The 27,933-nt window shown below is 39.0% G+C and overlaps 1 protein-coding gene across 1 annotated transcript; it reads left to right on the top strand.

The window, feature by feature from the left end:
- Positions 1–41: 41 nt before the first annotated feature.
- Positions 42–27,933, top strand: GLUD1 (glutamate dehydrogenase 1). Its single transcript, XM_079313017.1, is given in 14 exon segments — positions 42–301; positions 303–597; positions 11,905–11,985; positions 12,821–12,876; positions 13,764–13,827; positions 15,467–15,561; positions 19,632–19,811; positions 21,324–21,461; positions 22,471–22,608; positions 22,735–22,815; positions 23,567–23,690; positions 24,548–24,639; positions 26,389–26,451; positions 27,073–27,933. Coding segments are annotated over 14 exon segments (1,662 nt in total). The 5' UTR covers positions 42–166; the 3' UTR covers positions 27,193–27,933.

The following is a 27,933-nucleotide window of genomic DNA, read 5'->3' as shown; positions in this document are numbered from 1 at the left end:
CGGGGCGCAGGCGCGCTCGGGCGGCGCGGAGCGCTCCCGCCCCCCGCGCCCCGCGGGCGCGCCGCCCTCCCTGCAGCCCGCGTTTTAAAGGCGGCGGCGGCGGTACCCGGCCCCTCCTGTGACAGCGGCAGCGCCGCTCCGATCCTCGCTCCTGGCGGCCGCCGCCATGTACCGCTACCTGGGGGAGCTGCTAGCGTCCCGCCTGGCCGCCGGCTCGGTGCTGGCGGGCGCGGAGCCGGGCGGGCCGGCGGCGGCCGGCGGGGCGGTGGCGGCGGCGGCATGGGGCGGGGGGCCGGTGTCCGCGGCGGCACTACTGCGAGGCGGCCAAGAAGGAGGACGACCCCAACTTCTTCAAGATGGTGGAGGGGTTCTTCGATCGCGGCGCCAGCATCGTAGAGGACAAGCTGGTGGAGGGGCTGCGCACTCGTGAGAGCATGGATGAGCGGCGCCACCGCGTCCGCGGCATCCTCCGCATCATCAAGCCCTGCAACCATGTGCTCAGCGTCACCTTCCCCATCAAGCGCGACAACGGCGAGTGGGAGGTGATCGAGGGTTACCGGGCGCAGCACAGCCAGCACCGCACGCCCTGCAAGGGAGGTGAGCCCCGCCGGCCGGCCGGGCCCGCGGAGGGCCGGGCCGCCCTGCCGTGCCCGCGGCCGCCCCGCCCCGCCTGCCGTGCCCCCGGCCAACCCCCCTGTCCCGCCGCGCCTGCCGCCCGCCCGGCCAGGGCAGCGCTGCTTCCCGAGCCGCCCCTGGTATCCGATACCGCGGGGCGGCTCCTCCGCAGCCATTCAGCGCTCCGCTGTCCCGGCCCCGCGGGTGACCCCCGGGCCAGCCCTGTCACGGTACCGGCGCGGGACTTCGCCGCACCCACCGGTCTGGTACAGGCATGGCGAGGAGAACCCCCGCCTATTTTTAACTCGATGTGGCTCAGACCTCGATGGTGTTTGTAAGGAGACGTGGGAGCACCATGCTGGAAGTGCTGCTCGAGTCGGGAGCTGGAGGTGCCACTGTCCCTTTACGCTCAGCCCTGCTGTGTTCGAGAAAACCGAGTACTCGCACAGAAAGCATCCGTAGGGAAAATAACAGGTTTAATAACAATTTAACTGTGTTTCCAGTTACCGGCTGGATACATAGTTAGAAAAAAAGTGATTTTTCTGGAGGTAGCTAGCTCAACTTAGGTGAAACCAATGGCATGCGGAGGGACCGAGAGGGTGAATCCCCCTGGAGCTGAGCGGAGCTGGGCTCTCGTGGGACCGGCCGTGATCTCAGAGGAATCAGACTCCCGTTTAGGCTGGGATACTTGGCATTTCCTTGAAAAACAAATAGAGATGTCCTTCGGCATAACTCAAGAGCTCTGATCTCTGTGGACATTTTAGTATTGGAAACCATTTCAAGTCTGTGACTCAAATGAGAGCTTCTGTAGTCTGTAAACACTTTTTTTTTTCAGTGTACCTCAGCTTTATGGCAAATAATGACAGTTATAGATAGTAAGAGATTTCTTGTAAATGAGGTCCTCTAACTTCAAGACTAGATTAGAGAGGGTGATCTTAGGTCAATGTGTTAGTGAGAATCAATTCAGCTGGTGCATATATATATATATATATATATATATATATATATATACACACATGAGGATTTCTCTCTGCAGCACAAATAGTGTGTCTTGTGAATGTGATTCCTAACATTCCAAAATCAAATATCTAGTGAGTGTCCTGTGACATGCTAAATTCTTACCCAAAAGAGGCTAGCTCAACTTTTGGTTGTTTACTTGAAGCAAGAATTAGCATCAGATTTAGCTGTAGCTGAAGTTGGGCGTGGCTGAAGTTTACTCTGTGAATGTACTGTTCTATGCCATTGCTATAATTTTTTTTAAAATGCTGATGGATATCACAGTGCTGTTATATCACTGCTTCAGTTAAGTTACTCTTTGCTGCTGCTTACAAAAAGTCCTTTGCTGTACAGCCTGTGTTACTCTTAGGATGCTCCTTGCATAACAAAATGCAGTCCAGTGGCAAATGAAGTAGGAAAATGATATTAATATATGATAGCTTCTGATATTTCACATTAGTATTGCACATCAGTGAAGAAACAAATGTTTACACAACAAATAATTATAAAATGCACTGTACATGAGCAAACCCCACCAACTGAGTGTTTGGACACTCTGTTCTGATAGCTACACTTCTAAATTCTCACCAGAATTTCTTGATTTTCAGTGGCATTTGTTATGCTTCTCTACACTTACTCTGAAACACTGGAGCACTTACAGGAAATTGAAAATGACAGCTAAAGAAAATAGGAAGTCTCAGTAGTTTGTCCTTTTCTTATTGTGCTGTTCCCCACCCTCTCTGAATTTAGGGAAGGGATTGCAGATGATATTTCCTTTCCATTCTTAAGCACAGAGATCATTAATGGGTTTCACCTTCCACTGCTCTCTAGGAATTTGCTCACTATCAGTGACAGATCTGAATTTTATAGTAAGTTTAAATGGGATGCATGATAAGCATAAATCAATTGCTTGAAACCTGCTATGAAGATGATGTTAGGAATTAGAACATTTCTACTTTAACGGCTAAAGAGTGGTAAAGATATTTCTGCGTTTATAGTACACTTCATCCACCTAAAATGCACAAAGAACTTTCGCTTCTGTCAGAGTGGGATTTTTAAACTAGAATTCTAGTGCAGGCCACAGGGATAAATGCACAAAGTCCAACTAAATACAAATCCACAGCCCATATAACAATATAAAGTAGGGAAACTTGCTGAAGTGAGTGTCCCACACACTGTGGACCCCAGAGTCCCATGCAAGTAATTTGCACCATCAAGAAACAGCAAGGGACGAAAGGGCCCCTTTTAAAAGAAAGGATGAGTTGACAAGTGGAAGGCTTGCAAAGACATTAGGAGGAACACAGTTTCCACATCTTTTCACATGCAGAATTGTGGCCTTTAACTCTGTCCTTCCTGAAAAGCAAAATTTGGTAGAACAAGGTTACTCATTTTCTTTATTTTTGGTTTTTTTTTTTTTTTTGGAGTGGGTGTTTGTGCATTTGGTGCTAAGAAAGAAATTGAGTTTAGTTACTGCTAGGTGATTGCTAGCAAGTGGGGAAACTTTGTCATGCCTGTTGTTCTTTCAATGTTTTTTGCATTGTGCTTAAAAAGCTCATCTCTTACATTCCTTGAGGTTTACTTAAACTGAAGGATAAGATATGCTGGTTAGAGAATATTAAATACTCTTCTATGTGCAGATAAGACAAATTATCAAAGTGCACTTTAAGATTCAAGTAGGAAATGTAGGAGTAAGTACTAAAGTTTTAGGTCTTTAAAAGACTGTCCTCCTTTAATTGTTACTAATTTTTTCAGTCCATTCATACCAAAGTACTTGATTAGCAGTTTTATGTTAGTTCAGTATGTCTTTCTGTTCATAAGGGCATTTATAGATTTAACCATGAAGTAACAAAGAATTTATACTGTAAATCAAATTTTAAGGTCTTGATTTAAATGCCCTAAACTTGGAGACAGCTGAATTACTCAAATAAGAAGAGTCTAAATAAAAATTTTCATTATATGCACTGTAGCAGCACTTTATTTGTACTAACCATTTGTAGTTAAGAGTATAACATTGAGATGATGTTCCTTTGTCAGATATCTTCAGTTTCTTTGCCTGCTCATTCTCTTCTGGAGTGAATACTCAATCCCTGTTGAGTGGTTCAGCCCAAATGTGAAAACTGCCCAACTCTAAATGCAAGGTTTATCTTTATAAATCTCACGTGTGCCTGCAAATGATACAAAACAGCAGTTCCTTGACTTCTAGTCCTTCCTTACCTCCTCTGTGCTGGCTTCTCTTTTGTCTGCAAAGTAGAAATACCTCAGCAGAGTGAATGCTATGAGGGGACTGCTTTGAAAATACAGGTCCTGAGTGGATGGATGACTGTGGCCTGATACAGCTGCACGAGGGCAAATCCAAGATTAACCTTACATTTTTTGTATAGGCAAACTCCTACACCTTGGTGAGAAACTTGACTGTGGTATTTCTGTTCAAGAAGTACAATTCTCTTAAGCACATGTAAGAACACAAGTCAACTTGGTTGTGTTGTACATAGCAGTGCAGGTGATTCTTCATTGAGTGAAGAAAAGTGCTTTTCTGGAAAAGAAGCATGAGGTACTGAAATATGCTTTCTTTTCAGTTTACAGATTTTGGTAGATTTCCACCTTATTGAGAGAACCCAGAAATAACACTCCTTGTTGAATCTTGTGGTGCTTGCCTATTTAACTGTTGTAGAAGTTAATCCTTAATTGCTTTGATAGTTGCAGACTTTTGCATGTTGAGAAGGTGGCGATTCTTTTTCTTTCTCTGCTGTAGTTTAGAAGTCTTTACTATCCCCATTTAAGTGGTAGGTCTTCCAGTGTATCCAGTATATAAATCCAGGTTTTAAGGACTCCATTTTCTGCAATGTAGCTGTTTGCTGGAAGGGAAAATTCAGTTAGATGCGTCCTCATCCCACTGATAATATGGAATAAGCAGTTTTCTTGTGTGTTGGGACTCAGGTTGCTTACATGCCAAATGTAGTATTTATACAACTGGACTGATGTTGCCTGGTAGCTGAAGTAGTGCTGTGGGTCACATCACTCTTTCCTTTGCTGATGTGGTGACTTGCATGCCAGTGGCCAGTACTAACAGGAAACCACAGCTGCTCTTGTTCACTGCACTGACAGCTGCCTAAAGAAATCAAACAGATGAAATAGGCTACAGGAAATGAGATGTCTGAATACAGATGACTTTGTTGGAAAGTACTCTGGCAGTTCCTACTTAAAATAATAAATTCTTCTAAATAATTTTGTCAGGTTCTATGAAAGGTGTAGAGCTGGTTAAGCTACTTTTTATGTGGTTGCTGATGGCTATTTATCATTAATCGGTCAGTTTTAGAAAACAAAATAAACTTACTGAATTTTTACCTGCTTAGTAGTATGGAAGTGATTCCATGTTTGTTAGGGAGTATTTACTATGGGAATAATGCTGTTAAGTGGTTTTAAAACTTTTTCAAGCTTTTTCAGCTGTCCAACAGGTCTATTATAAATGCAATGAATCAAAGCCGGAAACAGTCTAACTTTTGTTTGTGCTCACCCAAATTGCTGTAACCAAGTCTCAGCTGCTTCCTCAGCTCAGAAAGGCTTCAAAACCGTCCCTAGTTCTGGACTAGATTTAGTATACCTTTCATTTACAGAGGAATTTTGGAAAGCTTTGTCAAACATTACTTCAGAGTTGACTCTTTTATGTGAAGACAAGTGAGTCTTACTTTATTTGTTCAGTTGACTTGGAGGTGAATTAATTTGATTTCCTGTGTGGTGCTGCCTTGGCTGGTGGAAGGACCTATTCTGCACTACAAAACTTTCCTGTTGTCTGGTCTTGGCTGCTTTCTTCTACCTATCAGTATTTATCCTTCTCACTTGGCTCATGAGTTCATATTAATGAGTTTCTTACTGCATAAGGTGGCTTTTATTCATGCCACCCTTGCTGTAGTTTTCCAATTGCAGAGGTCCAAGGCTGGCACTGATCTCCATGCCCAGTCACAAAATACCCTCTGTTGCAGGCATTATTGTGGCTGAAGCAGTTTGCATGCTCATAATGGAAACTTTACTTGCAGAAGAAAAACCTGTACATGCAGGACTTGGACCAGTACAACCCCATGTGCTGTCTCAGCATTATTTATTCCTTTTCTAAGGATGGAAGGAGTAGAGCTATAAGGTATTTTGGAAACAGCAGAGCTGTTTATCTCAGAGTTGAATTAACTTTGCATTTTTTAAGTCATGCGTGGGTGAAAGTTAAGAGCTTGTACCTTTGGCCTGGGGTCTTTCAAGTAAGAGATGGAAATGTACCCTATGGACCATGCAACAGATGGAGCTGTAACATAGACCATCTGTAACCTGAAATAAACCTTGGGAACTGATCTAACTCCAGAGGAGTGTGAGAGGTTTTTTGAGAGGAAAAAAATTACCTTAATGGTGATATCACTTGCAGTGTTATAGCTAAAGTTTGTACCAGTGCCTTACTTTCATAGAATCATTAAGACTGGAAAGCACCTCTAAGATTGAGTCCAGCCTGTGACCAATTTTCATAGGTTTATATTCTCTTATTGTAGCTTATGTAACTTCACAATTAGTCCAACAGTGGTTATACATTTAAATAGCAAACCAAAAAATAAGGAAAGGCATGTGTGTCTTGTCTTTTACTTTCTTTTAATGTGCTAGTTGTCATGTGAACCTTATCAGGATTTGGTTTTTACCTTTGATATTCTTGTAAGAGGCTATGCCTTGCTCTTTTGGCTGTGAATTTTTTTAGTCTCAGCTTTTTCATATAATCAGCTCATACCATTGCTGCAGTAGCCAGCTTTGTCCTTGATCTTAAATAGTTGTTTTCCCTTGCTACTGTTGGCTCTTTGTCTATTTATAGAGAGATCATACCTCTCTCAGCATTGGGCTTTCTGCATAAACACGTGTTGGGGAGAGGAATCTCCTATGTGATAGTCTCCCTGCTATCTGTTCTCTGGGTGATTCTAGCAAGCACTTTCTTTGTTGCATGAATTGCAGCAGCTCCATCTTGTTAGAAATTAGACTCTTAGGAAGAGCATGGAATTTGCCTGCCCACCTCAGCACTGTGTGGCTTCTTTTGTGGCTCCTATGGCATTTGGACCAGCCAGGGCCAACTTGTGTGTTATTTCCGCCCTCTGCACACACGCCCCCCTGCACGTGGTAATAATAATATCTGTGTGGAAGCAGTTTACTGTATCTCCCTGTTCCTGTCCTTGTTACTAGTGTTGAGTGCACTTTAATGAGTGACCTAATCCTTTAGGTGGGGCTGAGGTGGTTCTGTAGGTGAGAGACTTTACATCACAGCCAGATTCTAAGTGCATAAATTCATGTCCTGTTTGCTTGCCTGGTAGTGTACTAAATTTGCTATATTCACATTTAAAACACCAAGTCTTATCAATTCACAAGAGCTAATTTTTGAATTGAGGAAATTCTTGGCTTTTCACAGCATGGATTGAAGTAAACATACATGTTTAAGCATACTTCAAGTGCAGCTTGTTAAAAACATACAAAAAGTTGTATACTGAAGTATTCTGTCTGGCTGAGTACCTTATGGTCATTTTATACATACTAGTGCTTAAAGCAGAATGATGGGTTGTCTCTATAGGGGAATGTCTGTCCTGCCCCAGCTTTATAGCTGGCTAGTGCTGTGTAGAAGGAGATAAATATTTTTATCTTCTCTCTTGGCAGTTAGTGAATTGAATTTAGGAATTAGTGGTTCTTGTTGCTGATTGGTTGTACAGTGTTCTTGTTTTCCAGTGTTGAATTAGTCATCTTGCTTTGTTAGGTTTATCTGGAATTTCTTTGTCTTCAATAATTACAAATTGGTCACTGTGCTGTTTACTGCACTTTCCAAATGGTTAAATAACAGCAGGTATTTAACTGTTAAATAACTGCAGTTATTAACTCTGCAGTTTCCTTCTTGGGAAGGTTGGGTTGTTTTTCTGAAATGAAAAATCTGTATGTTCTAAGAGAGTTTAAGAATTGCTTGGATGATCTGTCCCCACCCCACTGGGTTAGGTGACAGTGAATACTTAGTTTGGTGATAGTACAATCACAATTGCACTTGTTTACTTACCAAACACGAAAATATTATCCATAATTCAGTTACAACGTTAAGGAACTAAGGCACTGTAGTGTAGGATAGGCTTCTTTGGATGAGCAAAATAGCACTTTGCAAGTAGAGGTGAGCAGAACAAATGCACCATAGAAACAGGAATTGTCTTCTGTAAAGGACCCAAATTAGTTCCAGAGCTCACAAGAATGTGACAACCAGAAGAAAACACTCCAGTCAAAGCAGGACAAAACCCTTGGTTAGACACTAATAATTTAGGCTGAGATGTGTTCCAGGTTCTGGGGAACTTGAGAGACTTACTAAGATTACAAGATGTTTAGTGCAGGAGGAGTAGTTTACCAAGTGTTTTGCTTTGAACTGTTGCTGTGACAACTGTTTCCTTTTTTTGAGACTTTGAATACCTCGTGCTTGTTAGTAGTGAGGGCATATGGAGGTACTACCATTTAGGATTGCTGCACGAGTAGCTCAGAAAATAGTGACATGAACTTCCCTAAATAGATTTGTAGGCGTAGTGGAAATGCACTAGTCATCCTTGAAAAGTTGGTGGTTCTGTACACCACTTATCCTCTAAGGAAGCAAAATAAACACACTTAACATCACAGAACATACTGAAATCCATACACTGTAAAATTTAGTAGGATGTATAAAACAGTTTTCTTGGAAATCAAGGTCTCTGTTATGTGTATGTTATTACACCCCCATTGTAAAATGATTAAAATGATAACTGACTGCTTTTATTATAGAATTCAAAGTAGTCTTGCTGATAAAGACTGCTTTGATGTGAACAGGTAACTGAATGAAGTTAGTATACTATCTCCATATTACAGGTCGTAAATAAGAAGTTTTAGAAGCACAGACACTTCAGTGTAGTGATAAAGCTTTCCCTTTACACTGACCAATACAAAAAAAAATTAAAACATTTCCTCATTTAGAAGCCTTTGTGCACAGAAAAACAAAGCCACTCTTAACATACTGTTTAACTTCTTGGGGCGTGGTAAGGAAAGGGAATTCTCAGCTAGAACAAGAATTAATATGTTTTCCAATGAAAAGTATTTTCCATGGCCGTGAGTCATACTGTAACTTGAGGCTTTCTTCAAACTATTTTTTGTAGTTGGTTTGCTGTAAAAGGCACAAGTTTCCAGAGACTTACTGCATGGGACTTGCCAGGGTTTAAAAAAATTGTAATCTTGTTATTTAACAGTGACTTTGTTTGCTTTTATGTAGTGAGAACCTTAAAAAAAAGCCAAAAAACCAAACTCAGTAATTTATCTGTGCATATGGTCCATTTTTAGACTCAGGCTATTGAATTCATAGTAACAGTGCCAAAAGAGTCACACAAATGCATGGCAATACTCCTGCCAAATTAGGAAGCTGTCAAACTAAATTTCAATGATGTCCAAATAGAATAGAAATTAAGTGTGCCTTTTATCTTTGTGCATCTGCTTGCAGATGGAATGTACAGCATTCTCAGATGCCTGCTTCTTCTCATCAGTCTTAACAGCTTAGCATGAATGACTTCCCTGTCAAGAGGTGGCCCTCCTGTAGAGTAATTACAGTTCCTGAAAAACTGTAACTGGCTGAATTGTGAAAAGGATTTAAATGTTAGAGCATCCTAAATGTTATGTGCTCCTGCCAGGGAAGGGAAAAATTCATTACATCTGTCAGAGAACCTGGGTTCACATCCTGAACTTTACCTGATGATTTTACCACATAAACTAGAGAAGAGTGACCAGTAAAGTCATCACAACTATCAGAATTGACTAATCTTCCACTTAGAAAGATAAAGCCAGCAGACAAGCCATTTTAATTACAACTATTTAAAAGCCTGGAAAAGGAATTAAACCTTTTTCAGAAGTTGTCCAGAAACGAACAGTTTTGACCTCAAGTCCAAAAGTTTTCTGTGTTCTGGTATATGTACATGGCTGACAGATAGGCAGCTCAGTTGCAAGCCTGTCAATACTTTGTTAGTTTTGGGGCTTTTTCCATATTTACCTTGATATGAAAACTTAACATTTGTTATTACCTCAAAATTTGTGGTAATCCTTGATTATAATGCAAGGAACCAGAGTTCTAACTGTTCTGCATTCACTGGAGTGAGTACATGCTAGTGCACTCCAGTTAAAGTGCTGCTTGTTTTCCTCTTCAGATCCTATCTTCCATATGATTTGCAGAAGAGCCTTCCCTCTCTTTAAACTGTATTTTGCTTCTCTCTTTAAACTATACAAGATAGCTACCCCAAAGTATTTAGTCTCCCCACTGCTTTTCATATATCAATAAACAACATTTTGTATGCCTGCAGGAGTACATTTGTAGCAAAACTGCTTTGTATACACAGCTTGGAAGTTTAAATAAGTATATGGGTTGAATAAATACACAGTGATCTAGTTCAGCTGGGGGTGGAGGGGCAGAGTTCACTTCTGGCCATCATAGGCTGTGACTCCAAACTTGGCTGCTTGAGCAATACTCAGATGAGACCTGTCCCCAGAGTACCTGCTCAGCCAGGAGGGAATGATTTCCCCAGGCCTGACAGTCAGTGCCATGGGTAATGCTCATTCTTGCTCAAAGGATGACTGCTCCTCTGAAGGATCATAGGGAGACATTAAAGAAAACCCCAACACATTTATGTTCTAACTTTGGCCTTTTGGGCTCTGATGGGTTTCACTTAAATTTTGAATATTACTTCCCATGAGAAGGTTATTGAAAGCTCAGATGTTAACTCCATGCAGCTAAGTCAGAAACTACTTAGTTTGCTTTTGGAGACCACTCTTCACACAATAAATTTAAATTCTGTTCTGCAGAAGCAGGGTACTTTCTTTTGCTGATTGAACTCACATAAGAAAACAGCACTTGGCCCTCAGCTTTATTTGAGCAGCACTTAGTTCCTTTGAAACTGGGATTGTTTCCAGAGCATTCAGGAATGGCTTTCATAGCAGCACAGTGCTTTAGTTTGGATAATGTATGCTGGCCTTTTTACACTCCTGAGAACCTGAATATGGTCTTCTCTTTACATAATAGGAAATTTGTGGTGCCATGTTCTGGCATCTAAAGGACACTCTGTGCCTGCTACAAACCACCGTGCAGCTTGGCAGAATCTACAACCAAGGATTTGGGGAGTAGAGATGGGAGTAATAAATAATTCATGGCTCTATTGTATGCTTAGTTAAGTAGGAGAAGCTTGGATAGGAACAAACCTACAGCCATAGGGCTCTTCTGGCTCTGGCCCCGTGACTTTGGGCACATGTTGATCTTAAACATCATGTTTCAGAGTCTCTAGTTCTCTATATCTGCCCTGTCAGTTTGGTTAAATATTTCCTGCTCTGTAGCTACCTTCAGATACATGAATCTTAACTTTGAGTTCAATCAATTTATTGGATTTTAGCATTTTTTAGAAGACTGGTAAGAGTCAGTCAGGCAGGTGAAAGATCTCCTTACCTTTGTGTAACTACTTTTTTACTCAGCTTTGAGCTGCCTAGAATGTTGGGCTCACCCATTCTGTATCTGAGCTGCTACCAGTGCACAACAAATGGAATTTGCATTTGCACCATGTGTCAGCACACACTTGCAGCCCTGCTGAGTGACTTGGAGCAGGGAATGCAGGTGTGGGCTGCCTTCCCTGTGGGTGTGGGATGGGTGGCCTGGCCTCACAAACTCACTGGTGCAGGACTATTCCCTCAAAGTGTTTTGAAAAAATTTAAACCAGCAGAGTGGTTTATTGCTTTTTGTTTTGTGGCTGTGCCTAGCAGCCAGGGCCTTGAAGCCAAGCAAGAACTTAACAGGAACTTGTATTACTCTTTCAAAAAGACTTTAATTATAACCTCCACTTGATAAGTTATGTTGAGGAACAAAGTTAATCTTGTATATACAATGAATGAAGTCCAAAGCTAAAGATCTTGTGGAATGCTGCAGTGCTTTATCAGCCTCTTGAAAACTCTGTTCTTAGCTACCTGTCAGCTTGATTCATCTTTATCACAAGGAATATTCACTTTTCCCCCTAAGGCCGAGTGCTGCCATTAAGCTACTTCAAAGAAAATTACTGAAGTAGTGAATTTCTGCTACATGAAAGGTAGATATTTAAGTAGGGGAACAAGGTCTTGTTCTTTACCTCTTAAATAACTAAATAAGTTGATAAACTATCTACTTGTGTGTTAAAGACTGTTGGTGTAGAATTGCCCTTCCCAATTTTTAAATACTTATGAAGCTGTTTAGTGAATTCCTGTTTTTTTCTTGTGTGTCTTTTGCAGGTATTCGTTATAGTATGGATGTTAGTGTGGATGAAGTGAAAGCCTTAGCATCTCTCATGACATACAAATGTGCTGTGGTTGGTAAGTGTTCATTTTTCAGGCAAGATTTCAATCTTCAGTTTCAATCAGTACTAATGTAATTACATAAAAAAACCCCAAACATGTAAAGGATTAAAATGAAGTTCAGACATTAATCTCTAACTTAAATCTGTAGCAAGGTGGGAAAAATCTGTATCTAAAAAATAATACGTGTTCCCTCTGCTGTTACTGAAAATTCTTTAATAAGGTTGCATTTTTGTTTGAAAAGTCCAAATTCTGCTAACTTCCCCCCCCATAGATAGTAATGTATCTTGAACTCAAATTCAGGTATGACAAATTTGGATTAGTAGGAGACTAATTTTAGGGGGAGCAGATGGAGGCTGCAAAGGATTCAGGCAGGGGAGTTGTGGAGAGAGACAAAATTCCTTTCTGGGTTATAAAGAAGTATAATTTGTACACAGTTACTAAATTGTAGAGGAGTTTGGAGAGGATCTGCATATTATGTGTAAGAAAAGAAAATACTTTCCTAATGTATATAGATGTGCTTAGGACTTCCTAAGTAAAATTTTTGAGCTAAACCAATAAAGTATAAAAGGTAAAACTTATTATTTCTTCAAGTGTCATGGATAAGATACATTTAAGCATAGCAAATTTAAATAATGAACTTCTGACTTCTAAAGACCATTTTCAAAGTGCCTTTAAACATCTCCCATTTTTATAAGAGTACCTAGATCAGATTATAACTTGCACTTCAGAAGCCATAAATGCAGCAAAACCAAAATCACTGCTAAAATCAAAGATATAATTACACCTCTTTCTCATGTGTTCTGCCTTTATTGTTGAAAAAGTAAAATGATTTTCCTTTGCATTCTTGTAGATGTGCCATTTGGTGGGGCAAAGGCTGGTGTCAAGATCAATCCCAAGAACTACACAGTAAGCCTAATCATAGATAAAAATTTGGTTATCTGCAATACTGAAGCCAGCCAGCTAAAAAAGCTCTTCTAAGGGCATTAATGACCACTTAAACCTCCTGTCACTTCTGCCTGTGTAAAGGCTGAATGTAGCCTGTGCATGCAATAGGTAGGAAAAGAATTTTTAAAAGGTCTGTGTTACAGAGGTGGAATACTTCAATTACTTAATATATTAGCTTTTTTTCTGAAAATCAGGAGACTACAAATAATTTGGAACCTGGAATTTTTTTTTAAAGTTGATACTGTTAATAAAAGCTTAAATTAAGTTACTCTTCGAAAAAAAAAGTTAATGTTTTTGTTTATTTTGACTAATAGTTTTATGCTCCATTAAACCATTCTATGCAGTGTTCCAGTATGAATAATAACTAACTTGGCTTATAAAAGGTTTACTGCAGGCTTGCCTTCTTGCCCTAATTAAAACAACGTGTACAGAAAGGAATACCAGAATACATAACAGATATTCTAAGCTCACAGCTCCTGGAAGGATTTGTGTCAAGTTGTTTGGCTGTGTTGATCATACAACTGGCAGGGCCAGCTCTTGCTGGTTGTAAATCGCTCACACAGGATATCAAATTTGTTTGCTGGAAATCTCTGCTGTGGGCACAGGTGGTTCTTCCTGTGCCATGCTCCCGACTTGTCATGGATCAGAATGTACAGAAAGAAAGCACAATGTTTCTTGTGTTGCCTGAATACCAACAGTCTGCTAGGGAGTGGCATATAAATTATATAAATTATGAATCATCCTTTCTTCTGAAAGAAGAGGGCGTTCGCTTATGCTTGGGCTATGTTTGAGCAAATACTCATAAGCACTAATGATTTCTTCTGATATTTATTGCATTTTCTCTACAGGACAACGAGTTGGAAAAGATCACAAGAAGATTTACCATGGAGCTGGCAAAAAAGGGCTTTATTGGTACGTTGGGCAGCTTTACTATTCAAATTTAGAATCTGATTTATTGTGCATTGGCAGTGTCCATTAGATAATATCCTTAAATAACAGTATTTTTGGGAACTGTAAACAAGTTGGGTACAGAATTTTCAGCAAGAACCACAAAGAATTGAGTCATTGCATCGTAGTGCATTTTATAGGGAACTGTCTTAACTTTTTCTGGTGGCTGTTCTGCTATGAGAAGCCACAAGTGCTGAGGTCATGGTATCCAAAATGAATCACATTTCTCCCTGAGTTAGATCAGAAAATGGTGACCATATTTGTTGCAGTTTTTATCTCTAATGGCAAGCTCTTCACTGTTCCTGTTTCCTGTAGTCTCAGTTGAGGCTTTTGGCAGGTATCTGAGGAAAGAGAGGAAGGAAATAGAAGATCCACCCCAGCAAAAGTTGATGGCTTCACCCATGGCAACCAGAGGCTGCAAGGGCAGCGTAGGCAAGAAGCACAGGAGCCTGTGTAACAGAACCTCAGCTTCTGTAATGCTGGCAGGGGCTTCATTCACACTCAGCCCTGAGCTGTTCTGCTAGCTTTGCTGTCTGGAGTTGCTGTCTGGACGTCTCCTCTGCAGAAAGCTGAATATTAGCAGCTTAACTTTTAATTACAGGGAGCAGCTTTACCCAGAGAAGGTTCTTACTCAAATGAATAATGAGGCATGTAGCTAGTTAATGGTCTGTCATGTATTCCTGATATCTAATGCCTTGGGAATGTCTGTCCTTTTATCTGCATTTTCTTGCTCTTCATCCAGAATGTTTGTCATCTGCTCTTTCAGACACAGTATTTATCATGTAAATTAAGCTCTTTTATAAGCACACTTACTGATGTTACATGTGACTATAGTTTTACTATACACACTGTAAGCTATAGTGATAATTAGTTCAGTGACAATTAGAATGGTTTGATAAAATTGTCTTCTTTTTAGGCTCTCTGGGTGGTGCTACACAACTTTCACAAACGTTTTAAAGATACTTTAAAAATTGTAGGCGAAGAATTGCATATAATATCCTGATTAGCAAGTGTCTATAATCTTATATAGTCTGGGGAAATACTATTCTTAGCTAGCTACAAAAACTAGATATTTTTTTTTAAAATTTCAACACATATATGAGACTTCTTTTAAAGGTTTATTTCATCAAGAAAGATAAGTGAAACCTTTCTTGATGTAAAATCAAATGCATGTACTACAGTGCAATGACCAGGAACAGCCTACCTTCAATATTTAAACTCACCCAGGAGCAGGAAGGAAATTCTTATGCAAAGAATGAAATCAATGTCACGGTATGTAGGAGTCATACCTAGATAGCACCCTCCCTGCAAATAAACCAAACCACTTTTGGTACACTATCCTGCTCTGAGTTTTTATTTGCAAAGTGGCCTACACCTTTTATCAAATGGCTTATATAAAGGTTGGGGGTTTTGATAATATTGTAGAAAGGTGTGATACAGCATCTAAAACTGCAGTGAATCCAGAAGAATATGTTGTTTGCTAATAAAATGAGGATTAAACATGAAAACAATTATCTGCCAAGGCCTGCACAGTTTCCAAAGGAATAAAGATTGGAAATAACTGTCTGTGATCCTTAAGAAATGTTTTCACTGTTGCCAACAGGACCTGGTGTGGATGTGCCTGCTCCTGATATGAGCACGGGGGAGAGGGAGATGTCCTGGATTGCTGACACCTATGCCAGTACCATAGGACACTATGTAAGTCTTGAGCAAAGGCTTTCAAGCAGAAAAGCTGCCTAATCATATAAATTTGTTTACTTACTGGATCTAAAAATATTCTTGCAAACTGTGACAACCTCAGTGGTGTGAGGATTTTAGAGTACAACAAAGGAAAAATAGCTTTAAGGTTAACATTCTTACACTAGCCTTAAAAGAAGCTTCTCTGATACAATACTGATTGCAACTGTTCAACAAAATGAAAATTCACTGTTTTTAAAAGTATATAGTCTAAAATTGGTTTATATTTGTATCATTTTCCTGTTTTTCATTGGTACAGTAATTACTAATTTAAAGTTGTTAACTGATAACTGAATTTACAAGTTTTATTAAATACGTGCTCATGGTTTTGTTCATTCAAGAGACCAATTAAGTTGACACTATTGGTATAACTTGTAAAAGTTTCCAGATTCTTGGCAGTCTCCTAGTAGTAAACAAGTTTCATTGTGGACTTAAATTGTTCAAAGTATAAAGTAAAAGACACATAATTTATAGCCCAGAAGGCAATAAAAAAAATTAATGTTTTTAAAAATCACTTTTTAATGCTAGCCTTTGGCTTGGCCTTTGTCCTTGTGTCAGTGAGGTTATTTGTACCTGTTAACCAAACACTTTGATTGTGTACTTTCAACAGGTCAGTTCAAAGAAAAATGTATTTGGTAGCTGTGTTAATATGCTAATCTATTGCTTGTTTGGATATCCCAGCTCCCTTTGAAGCTGAAAGTCTGTTTCCTTGTACTTTGTGCTGTCCCTTCCAGCAGCTCCCCTGAAGTACAGCAGGGTGTACTTCACCTCAGTGCCTTGGGCTTTAGTGCCTGCCACCACATTAGTGCCACATTGCTCAAGATGTGCCTGGCTGTCCTCGGGCAGTCTCCTGGCACAAGACTTGTCTGAGGCCTTCTTGGACAGTAGGAGTGGCACAGGTTATTCTAAGTCTGAAATACAGTCTGAGGTATCTTATGGGAGGAAAAAAGGAATGTTTGAGGGATCAGCTGTGGCATGCTGATTAGTTGAGTTAAATCCGTTTTACACAGAGGTCTCTGTTAAGGATATCACTGTAAAATATTATTTGCTTTTTGCTATTCACATAGGTAAATATTTTAATTAAAACTTTATATCAGATAAAAAGACAAAATTATGACTTCTGAAGGACTCCAGCATGCAAGGTGGCAGCTAGTTCCCTCAGAACTTAAAATTCCAACTTAGAGCAAAGCTACTGCCTGAAAACATTTACCCTGTTGCACTAAAATGTGTATTTCACTGTGATACAACAGCACTGTATTATTAAAACTGACAAGAAGGATCACAGCAAGTGACCTGCTTTAAGATTTGCTGTAGAGTTCTCATAGTTTTACACAAAAGCTTGATTTTTAAAAAAATTAAACAAAATGGATGCATTTCTTATTCTTTGCACTTTGTACAATCTCACATTATTGTTCTTTTCACATTATAATCTCACCTTATTGTGTATTCTTATGATTCATGACAACAGAAAAGAAAATAATTACTGAGGATTACAATTCGAATTATGCTACAACAGCTTCTTTTTAGACTTCCTCTGTATGGCAGTATCCTATTGAAAAAATTAAAAAACCTGAGGATTCAAGACCACTTTTCTGCAAAGTTAATTAAAAAATGGAAATAAGGGAGTGGGGGATGGGAGGGAAAATGTAAATGTTAGTTTGCTTACTTTTGTTGAGTTGTTTGTTTGTACACTCAAGAGAGTGGCAGTCACAGTGGAACTCCAGAGCTGTTGTGAAGGCTGAGCAGGTAATGGAGAAGAAAAATGAGAATTCTGACAAGACTACAAAAAGGGGAATAATCCAAACTAGTTTCTAGAGGAAGATGGTTCAGATAACTGGTTGGAACACCAATAGCAAAAATAAAGGTGATTAAGGAATGCTAAAAAGATAAAAGTGGCCATGGGGAGAGGAAGTAAGAACAGAAAAGGAGCAACAAACAAAAGTGAAACCAGCAGTAATTTCCAAGCACAGGTGGAAGCTGTGCAATGGAGTACATTCAGTGGAGTGGATAAGATCACTCTGGTGAAAGGGATCTGTCTGAAACCTGATGGCTCTGTGCTTGCATACTGCACACAGCTGTGTTCAGGGAGTTTCAAGTGGGAAGGATAAATCAAATAACAGATATAAACAGATAAGAGAAGTTTGCTCAAAACCATACAGAGCCAGGAAGCTGGAGAGACAAGGAGAATATCATTGCAAGAGGGAAAGGGGTTAAGAAAGGAGCACAAGTTAGTGCCTGAACATCACCAACTAACTTGATAAGCTACCAGTGCTGATACAGAAGTCTTAGACAGATGCTAGCTATATGCCATTTTTCAAGATTCTCAGTAAAAGCAATGCTCTTTGGTTTTCACCCAAAATGTGTTAAAAGCTTTTGTTTATTGACTTGAAACCAAAGATTTTAGGACTTTGATATCAGCTGTGGTGTTTATATGTGACTTTAGGAAGACCTGGATCTGCCCTCACTTCATGCTCTGTTTTCTTGATAAACCATGCAAGTTGGTAATAACTACCATGTTAACTGTTCCAGAAAATCCATCTGAAGTTGCTGGATCACTGAATTATATATGGCTGAAGTTTTTTATTAAATTAATCCTTTCTGCTCTTCCTGTACTTCCTGACACAATCAACTGACTTTTGGTACACAGGAAAGGACTTTGATAAATACATTTTTATGTATGGTGGGAAGTTGTATTTCTTCACATATTTATAAAATGCATTTCCTCTTTTGTGAATGCACGAAGCCCAAAGCATAGTTTAAGACCATTTAACAGACTAAGAACCTGAGAGTCTATTAAAACATCAGACCCAGTCATTCCAAGAAAACACCCCTGCCAATCTTTGTTACAGTTGACATGCCACAAGAGGGAGCATACAGCTTATGGAGAGCAGTGAGCTCTGTTTTGGGAGGCTGAATTAGGAATTCTGTGACAAGCCCAGCATCACTTTTATTGTTCTTAAAGAGGGTTATATGTTAACTCACTATCATTTTCAAACAGTAAATAGTTTTAGTCTTCATTATGGCTCTATTCCCCTCCAGCCATTCTGCCTCCACTTACTTTTGTCTGTTCCTTTCCTTCCTCTCACCAAGCATCCTGCACCACAGGCATGCAAATGCCTTTGGCACAAGGGAATGTGTGGCTGGTGGAATGGAAACCCATCCGGCTGCTGGCACACTCATTTCAGTGGATTCCCTTTCATCCCTCTTTTTCACTTGTGTTGGAAGCCAAGCCACCGTGTGACTGTGCTCCCAGGGTGTGGGAGCATGGGAACCACTGGTGACAGAAGAGGGAGGTCCAGTGTCTGGTTTGGAAGAATTTTTTTCAGGTTATTAATTCCAATTGGAAAAATCAGCTATGGTTTTAAATAGCTATTTTATCTTGGCTGACTATCTGGCATATATTGCCACCAAATTACAACTAGAGGCTTGATTGAAAATGTTGCTTTTTCTGAATTAAAGTAGTAAATACTCAACTTTTCCCATATGACCTTCAAACAGCAGATTTCCTTTGAGATAATGTATTCTGACTACAACTGTCATACCTCATTTTGTAATTGCAAAGTAACTAAATTTGTTATAAAGGAACAGTAAACACTGTTTAAAGATGATTAAAAGCCAGTTCAAGGATATGTCTAAGCCCTTAAAAAAGTTAAGACATCAAAAATAATGATGTAAAGAAATTGTGGCTGTAAATAGGAGCTGATTTTGAGAAACATTCCTGAAAGCTTTTTGATTTGTCTGCTTGTGGATGTCACCATGATACCTAGACTGAAGTTAACATAAACACTTAGAGGCAGCAAAAAAACTGCAAGTCATATCTACTATTGCATTACACAACTTTCCTGACAGAATATTCTGAGGTGTTCACACAAAGTGAGGAAGGAAATCATCTTTACAAACTAAATGCATGGATGTTATATAATGTTCTGATTCTTAAAATTTCCTTGTCTAAAGTGTACAAAACTTCTTATTCCAGCTGTTTGGTGTTTTTAATTAATTCCATGTCTTGCAAATCCTTTGCTGTTTTACAGGATATTAATGCACATGCATGTGTCACTGGTAAACCCATCAGCCAGGGTGGGATCCATGGACGTATATCTGCAACTGGTCGTGGTGTCTTCCATGGAATTGAAAATTTCATCAATGAAGCCTCATACATGAGCTTATTAGGAATGACTCCAGGATTTGGAGATAAAACATTTGCTGTTCAGGTAACCTTTTTTCCTTGGACTGTAGGAAAAGAAGTAGTACACAGGCTTTCAGTAGAGCTGTTTTTAAAACAGACTGTAGCCCTTAGATACTGACAGAGTTTTATAACTTCCAAGTTAACCTTTATTCTCAAACTTTAAAAACACTTTTCAAGTAACATAGATGTCCTTTTATTTTTGACTGGTTTTTGTAAATTGAACTTTCACTTGCCCTCTACAGGTACAAAGTCAAATCTCTATAAATGATCTTGTAAGCTGCAAATACTAAAATGAACACTGTTACAGGAGTTCTTTACATAGCATACTTTTCAGTGAGTTATGATACTACCTACACAAAATTTGTTGCAATGTTTTACAATAAAAAATTTAAGGAGAGGGGGAATTGAGGGTTATGTTCTAGTTCCACTATGGAATAAGCAGTGGGAAAAATGTGAACTAAGACCTTATCCTAAATTTGTAGGGTTGAATGTACATTTTTGGTGTTCCGAAATCAGGGATTTATGGGGACTTGGAGATTTATGTAGTTGAATTTTGAAAGGATTTGATAGTCAGTAGTATGCATTATCGTTCCTAAAATTTCAAAGAAAGGAAACTTCTTTAACTTTAAACCGTGTGTTAAATGGAGGCTTTGAGGAACTCATTTGTTTTGTTGTTTCCCAAAAGTGCTTGTTAGAAATAGCAGAGTAATTGTAACCTCCAAGTTGTCCTCTAGTTAACCTGTGGGCTGGAACAAACATCTCTGCCCTGCACAGGCCCAGCAGCATGCTCATCTCCCTGCTCTTTGGTATGTTCATGCCTGCCAGAGGACTAACCAACACACACTTAAGCAAAACTTAAACTGAAAATATGGCCATAAGAAAAACAGAACATTCTTGTAGAAAAATGAGCCTAGAGCATTTCAAGGAGACCTAAGGCATGACAGACTCTTCTATCAAAGTTTGCCTCTAATACAAAAGCAAAAATCCCAAGTATAATTGAAGCTGTGTTATACAGGAATTTATTATTCAGCTTTTTTTTCCAGCACAGATTTGTATGACAAGCTTTCAACATTGATCATGCGACCTTTTGGTCTGCTATGTGTGTTCTTTGTTTCCAGAAACATCAGCATTCTGGAAGTAAAGCAACTAATGGCCTGGAATTAAGTCAGTAGTCATACAAAAATCCACTAACCCCTTTAAGAGGGTGCCAGTCATAAAGTAGGTACACAGAATTTTCCTAGGTTGATAAACATCACAGTTTTAACACTTTCTTAGCAACATTACCTTTCCATTTCTATATTTCGAGTACAAAACACTTGCCACAGCTGTACATTGCTGGCTACAGTATATAATTTCTGCAATGGTATTCAAACAAGAATGGAATGTATGTAGATTTCTTCCATCTTGCCTATACACATCATCTAATGCCAAGATGTGCCAATAGATGAAGAACTATTGAAAACTGTATAAGCCTTAGCAGTAATCATCATTTTAGCTGGAGGATTAACTACTTTTCCCTTTCTCTTTCCACCTTCAGGGATTTGGTAATGTGGGCTTGCATTCTATGAGATACTTGCATCGTTACGGTGCAAAATGTGTCGCTGTCGGAGAGTTTAACGGTTCCATCTGGAATCCTGATGGGATTGACCCGAAGGAACTAGAAGATTTCAAATTGGTATGAAACTTAGCTGAGGAAAAATTTTGTCAGCTTTGCAAGTAGATGGAATGAACTCATGGCTGTAGACTGGTGGTGTGATATTTAAAGCATGCTGTGAATAGTCCTTACAAAATGGCTTAGAAATGTTAATTCTTCTGACTTTTCCTTCTTATTCCCAACAAGAATGCAAATACAGTGGTAGCTTTTTACCCTTTGACCTGACTTTCAAAAAATGTCTGTATGTGTGCAGGCTAATTACTTTGTTGCCAGAATTTGAGTTGCCTTTCTGATGCCTGAAATAGGAAGATTGTCTTAAGGAACCAGAGCAAGGAGGTTCCTGAAGGATTCCTGACTGAGAATCACAAGCTCATGGTCTTTTAAGATGTACAAAGTGTACTTTTGCTGTTTCTTACCTATTGGATGTTTTTGAAAGAAGAAAAGCCTGCCCAGCAGTGTCACTTGAATGTGTAGTTTATAATGAAAACTGGATGAGATCTTTTTATTTCAGTTTCCAAATGAAGTAGACTTGAGGAGACAGTTCACAGGCACTAAAATACAATCTTCTGCTTAAAACTTTTTAGGGGCTTATTTGATGTGTCTTCTTATATTGAGGGAATATTTGAATTTCTTTATCACCCTCTTTCTCAAAAGAATGAAGATTCAATTACTAAGCAAACGCTACGGTTGTAGTACTGAATTTTAAAAACTATTGCAATCTTATGTGATGCAACTTATCCTGGGTATAGCAGACTAGTGAGTCATTCCAGTTGTTTGAAAACTATTTTAAGAGCTGAGAGGGACCTTTTTTTGTCTTTATGCAGAGAGCTGTTATGCTTCAGTCTTGGGAACTTTGTTCCTGAAGCTTTGTAGCTTGCTTTTTATGCCTAAGTAAGGATAGGAAATATATTATGTGCTGTCTCTCTAGTACTGTTGCTTATCCCTTTTCTCTCCCTGAAAGTCAGAAGGGAAGAAATTCATATGAGTGCACAACACACTGAAACCACAGTGGTTTGTTTTCTTCACACAGCAACATGGGACAATCATGGGCTTCCCTAAAGCAAAGCCACTTGAGGGCAGCATTCTGGAAACAGACTGTGACATTCTCATCCCTGCTGCCAGTGAGAAGCAGTTGACCAAGGCCAACGCACACAAGGTTAAAGCAAAAGTAAGTCAAGGAGTTCAAATGGAAATAAAAAATAGAGATGGTCTGTTTAAATACTAATATTCTATAATCAGCATGAAAAACCAAAACCTATACCTCTGAGTTATGTTGTGCTGTGATTTCTTTCAGATTATTGCTGAAGGTGCCAATGGGCCTACAACTCCTGAAGCTGACAAGATCTTCTTGGAACGGAATATCATGGTTATCCCTGTAAGGTTCTATCACAACCTTTGATTTTCATTACAAAAGGAACATTTTTGTGAAGAGTACCAAGACACTAGTTATTGAAGGCTTTTATTAATGGCCATTCCTTCTCTAAGAGTCTTTTTTAATAACTGATGCCTTCTTGCTGAAGAATGATAGTATTTGTTGAAGATCTTACTACAACTGTAAATGGCCAAAGAATAATGATTATTAGCTGACATTTGCTCAGTCAAAAAGTGCACTAAAAACAGTAAAAGGGAAGAGTAAATATTCTGGTAGGTTTGTAGACATGGTGTGTCTGGGTGATATTCTGACAGAGCTGTGTACTGCACAGTGTGCAGGGTATGTGTAATGATAATTTGAAAGAATAAGACCTATCCAGCTATAATGACCATTTCTTCACAGAGAAAGGGTGTCCTGATCAAGTGATCTTGCTAGATAGAGGAGCTGATCTTCAGCCTTTACTGAGATAGCCTAAGAATGCTCTAATTTTCTTAAACACTTGTGCTAAAATAGAAGTAGTCAGTCAAGTACACCTGAACTTGATGTGTTCTAAAGTCAAGTCCTATTTTAAATCAGTGGAAGTAATCCCTGAACTGAAGAAGAGGGTCTTACTCTGTAAGAATAAGAACTGGATTGCCTTCTGTACTACAGTTGAAATGATGCCTTGTACATAACACTGTTTGCTGTTGCAGAACATGATAGCGCTGTCTCTGTCACATGGTCACAATTCAAAATATTTGTTCTTTCTGTACAGGATCTTTACCTGAATGCTGGTGGTGTAACAGTATCCTACTTTGAATGGCTGAAAAACTTGAACCACGTCAGTTACGGCCGTTTGACTTTCAAATATGAAAGAGATTCAAACTACCACTTGCTCAGTAAGTGCTCCTTTCTGCTTCCATGCACTAATTAATAGACTGGATTAGCAAACTCCAAATTTGGGAGAAATGAAAACAGAACTCTTTTAAATTCACCACAATTTCCCCAGAAGTCTGTAATTGCTGCTTACTGAGAATAGAAAAAGTGTTATAGGTTAACTGACCTGCAGCTCTAGTGATTTAAATGCATGCTTTTTTTGTTGTCTTTTATTTCTTTCCTCAGCTTTGTAATAAAGTCAAACCACTTAAGTGAAATATTTGCTACTTCTTAATAACATCTTTTAGCTGTACACTTGGTATTTAGGAAGCATTCAAATGAAGTTCAAGTGGGTGTCATTGTTCCTCACATTCAACAATAAAGGATTTCTATAAAGGCCAATAATATAATAGAGACAGGCACTGGGAAAACTTGCTTGTGACTCACAGTTCCACTTATGGTCATTCTGTGCTGTCTACTTTTTGGGAAACAATAACAACAATTACATGAAGAGAGGAAGCTCAGTGGAGAAGAACTGGAGGATATTGCTCCATTTTAAACAGTACCCTGTAGAAAATATGAGAATCTTGAGACACTGGACTTGACAAAACATCCACATGAATAGTTTTTTATAGCCCTTTCTCATAAATATACATTGTAAGGTGTTTCTAAAGTAGTGGAGAGTTATGGCAATTCTCATTTAAATCCTTTTCTTAACTTCGAGATTGTGTCATCTCAGATGCTCTTTGTTGCTGTTTAGGAATTTCAGAATTTCAAGAACTAAGATGGAATAAATATCTAAGAAAATACCAAAGCACTACTCATGTCATAAGGAAAAAAAATTCTAAAATATCGCTTTTTTTTTTTTTTCCCTTTCTAGTGTCTGTCCAGGAAAGTTTGGAAAGAAAATTTGGGAAACATGGGGGAACTATTCCAGTTGTGCCTACAGCAGAATTTCAAGATAGGATATCGGTAAGTAGTTGCTGCTGGTTTTTTTACTGTTATGGAACTGTACTCTGATATTATAACTGAAATCTAAATTTTAGCATTGTAACTATTATGGAGCTCTTTTCCCCAAGCAAAGCATTAGTACATAATTAGCCTAATGGCCAAACAAAGCAAGCAAATGATCTGAATTACTTTGAAATATTGGAAGTAAGCTATTTCTTATTTCCTTTACTTCAGGCAATGCAAAATACCTCCAACATAGTAAAAAAGCTACAGTTCTAATACAGATGCTTTTTGTATTATTGTCAGACAAGGAAATGTCAGGTAAAATTCATTGCTGTCTATTGTGTAGCAATACATGGTGGGGAAATTTCCCAGTGAAGTGATGGGTTGTGAGCTCATCCATTTGCATTTAAAAGGAAAGTTTGGAGTTGATGACAAAGTACAAGCCTAAAAATCCATAGCAATCAATAAGCAAATCCAGCATTAGAAATTGTTCTGAAGGTGTAAGACTGACTAATGATACCACCATATGAATTCAGAGTGTGCTGCCTTCTGAATACTGTGTGCAGGTTAGGTCTCTGCATCTTCAAACATTGGAAGTGTGGAAAAAGTTCAGAGCAAGATGACAAGGATAGATAGAAGTACAGGAGCTTCTCCAACATGGAACAATGAACTAACCTAGGTCCTACTAGCCTGAACGAGGCCTGAGGTGGAGGCAGTGATCTGTAGGATGAGGGATATGGAAAGAGGTGGGTAAGGATAGATTGTTCACTGCAGGGAATGGTGGAAGAGAGTGAGATATATTCCAACAAAGCCAGCACAGTGAGGTGCACAATGAAGAATAAGGGGATGGTTCCTAGCACAGCAGACACTTCAGGTGTGCAATACTCTGCCAAGGGATTCATGGAAACTAGAAATATTAGTTGGTTTGGTTTCTAAACTTAAATTCAGGTGGGACAAATGAGGAGAAAATCAGTCTAGCAAGTTGTGAAAAATGTTAAACCATGCTTCCTCAGGAGGAAAGTGTGTATAAACTTGGACTACAGGCAAATGATAGCAATAGACTTTATTTAGCTTGATCCAGAAATGGTGCATTTTATACATATTAGGATATATGAGCAGCACGTGTGATGGATTCTGTGGCTTAAAGCAAATGCTGGATCTCTTAAACACAAGCCATAGAAACTGGCCTAGTACTTTCTACTTCCAGCCCAAATTGGTATTTGAGGGAAAGCAAGTATTTTGTGGAGCCAGCAATCAGGATGATGAAACATTGAACCTGTAATGACTCATCCTAATTCTTCAACTGCTTATTGTTCTGTGTATTTAAATTTTAATGAAAATACAGTTGTGGAGTTGCTAAGGGCTAATATGATGTGGAGTATATGAATCTATGCCCTTTCTAAAACTTGTCTTCAAAACAATTGCAATAGGTTGTTGACTCTTGGAAACTTTTAATATTTACTGTGTGGTCTGAAGGCTGAAAACAGTAATTACTACATCAGTAGATAATGGTAGGATCATGCATCTAGAAGCTAGGCCCATAAAAGTCTTCACTGCTTACATCTGAGGTTTTAGAATTTAATTGATCGTATCTAGCTCTTCAAGTAACACAGTAAAGGCTATTTAGATTCTTTACCCATCATTAGAAGAGAATGACTGAGCAAGCTTCAGTAATTATAGGAATTCAGCATGTCATTGTCCCCAGCACACAATGAGGACCTTTTTGTGTCTTGGATTAAACCTTGATTTTATTCTCTGTTATTGTAGGGTGCATCTGAGAAAGACATTGTGCACTCTGGGTTGGCTTACACAATGGAACGTTCTGCCCGGGTAAATACTGCATAACTATATATACTTACATGAAAGAAAACTCATATGGCTTTGGGACAGTCTTTGAATTTGTATAGAATTTCTTTGCAGTTAAAGGAGTAAATAAATAGTACATGATTAATGGAAGGTCACTTAGAGTATGAAGAATTTCTGCTCTGTGCCATCATGACTAGCTTGAACTGGGTGTAATAAACATTAGAGATTAATAGAATAAATAATAGAATAATATAATAGTAAGTAGAAACTTCTTAGTTGTCCTCTTGTACCTGGTTAACTGGGACATGTACATAAGAGTGCTTTACTTCACCATTAGCAGTTTTAGATTAATTCCTCTATGCTGTATGATTAATTAGTGAGACAAAGACTCCTTGAAACATCTTATCTCTCCCTTTCAGTGTAAGACTTGAAAAGGGGTAATATAGTGACCTGGGAAAGATGTTCTTCCCTTTCAGCTCTCAGTTTTAAGGGGAATCAAGAAATTCCTTAACTGATCCACAAAGGATCCAAGCTCTGATACCAATCTAGCAGCTCCTTTTACTCCTTGCTTGGATCCTACAAGCAAAATTGTTGAGCTCCCATGGAGAAACCTGCAGAAACTACATGTAACCTTTTCTGTTTCAGCAAATCATGCGTACTGCCATGACATACAACCTGGGCCTGGACCTGAGAACAGCTGCCTACGTCAATGCAATTGAGAAAGTCTTCAAAGTGTACAATGAGGCTGGTTTGACCTTTACATAGACAGGCCATGACCGCTCCTTGTTGTATCCCACCCCTCGCTGTTAATGTATCCTCTTCTTGAGAAAGCTTATCACAAGTTTACATGTAACCACAAAATTTTCTTTTCTTCTGACATTATAGTGGATTCTATTCTCAATTAGTTTCAGTTCCAAACTAGTCTTTTTTACAATAAAAATCCGTGGATTAGGAAATTGTATACAAGTATGTATCTGAAGATAACAGTTCATCTGCACTTGTGGGGGCCATTCTGGGTGTTTCACCTACAAATCAAAATGGTACATTTTATGTATGAAAGAGTGGTCTTGCCACCTGAGCCACTTCTCAGACTTCAGATCAGATACTGTACTATATGAGCACTTAGCTCATTATTACTTCATGCACTTTTGTTTAATGACATAATTTTGGCTTCAGCACTTTCAGTAAGGCCTTGTATGGTCAATGCTATGGCATTGTCAAAGGAAGAATGGGCCTCCAGCAGGGATTAACTTTGATAGGAGTCTAGTTTCTATTTGTAGTAAAGGTTCAGGCCTGATTCTCTTAAGGCAATATTTTTTCTTTAACTGTGCTACTGTTACAGGACTGCCTTTCCTTGCTTGTTCAAGCTAGTTTGACTATCATCATGACATTTGTAGCGCTGACAGACTAATATTTTTATAAGCTGAAACTATTGAGCAACTCTAGTTATGTTTTTAATCAAGTATCTACATAACTATTCTGACTATAGGTTGTTTCCTTTTTTTT

Source organism: Erithacus rubecula, assembly GCF_903797595.1.
Source record: "Erithacus rubecula genome assembly, chromosome: 9".
Classification (NCBI taxonomy): domain Eukaryota; kingdom Metazoa; phylum Chordata; class Aves; order Passeriformes; family Muscicapidae; genus Erithacus; species Erithacus rubecula.
The sequence above is the reverse complement of the archived record's forward strand: the minus strand, read 5'-3'. Positions and strand labels throughout refer to the sequence as shown.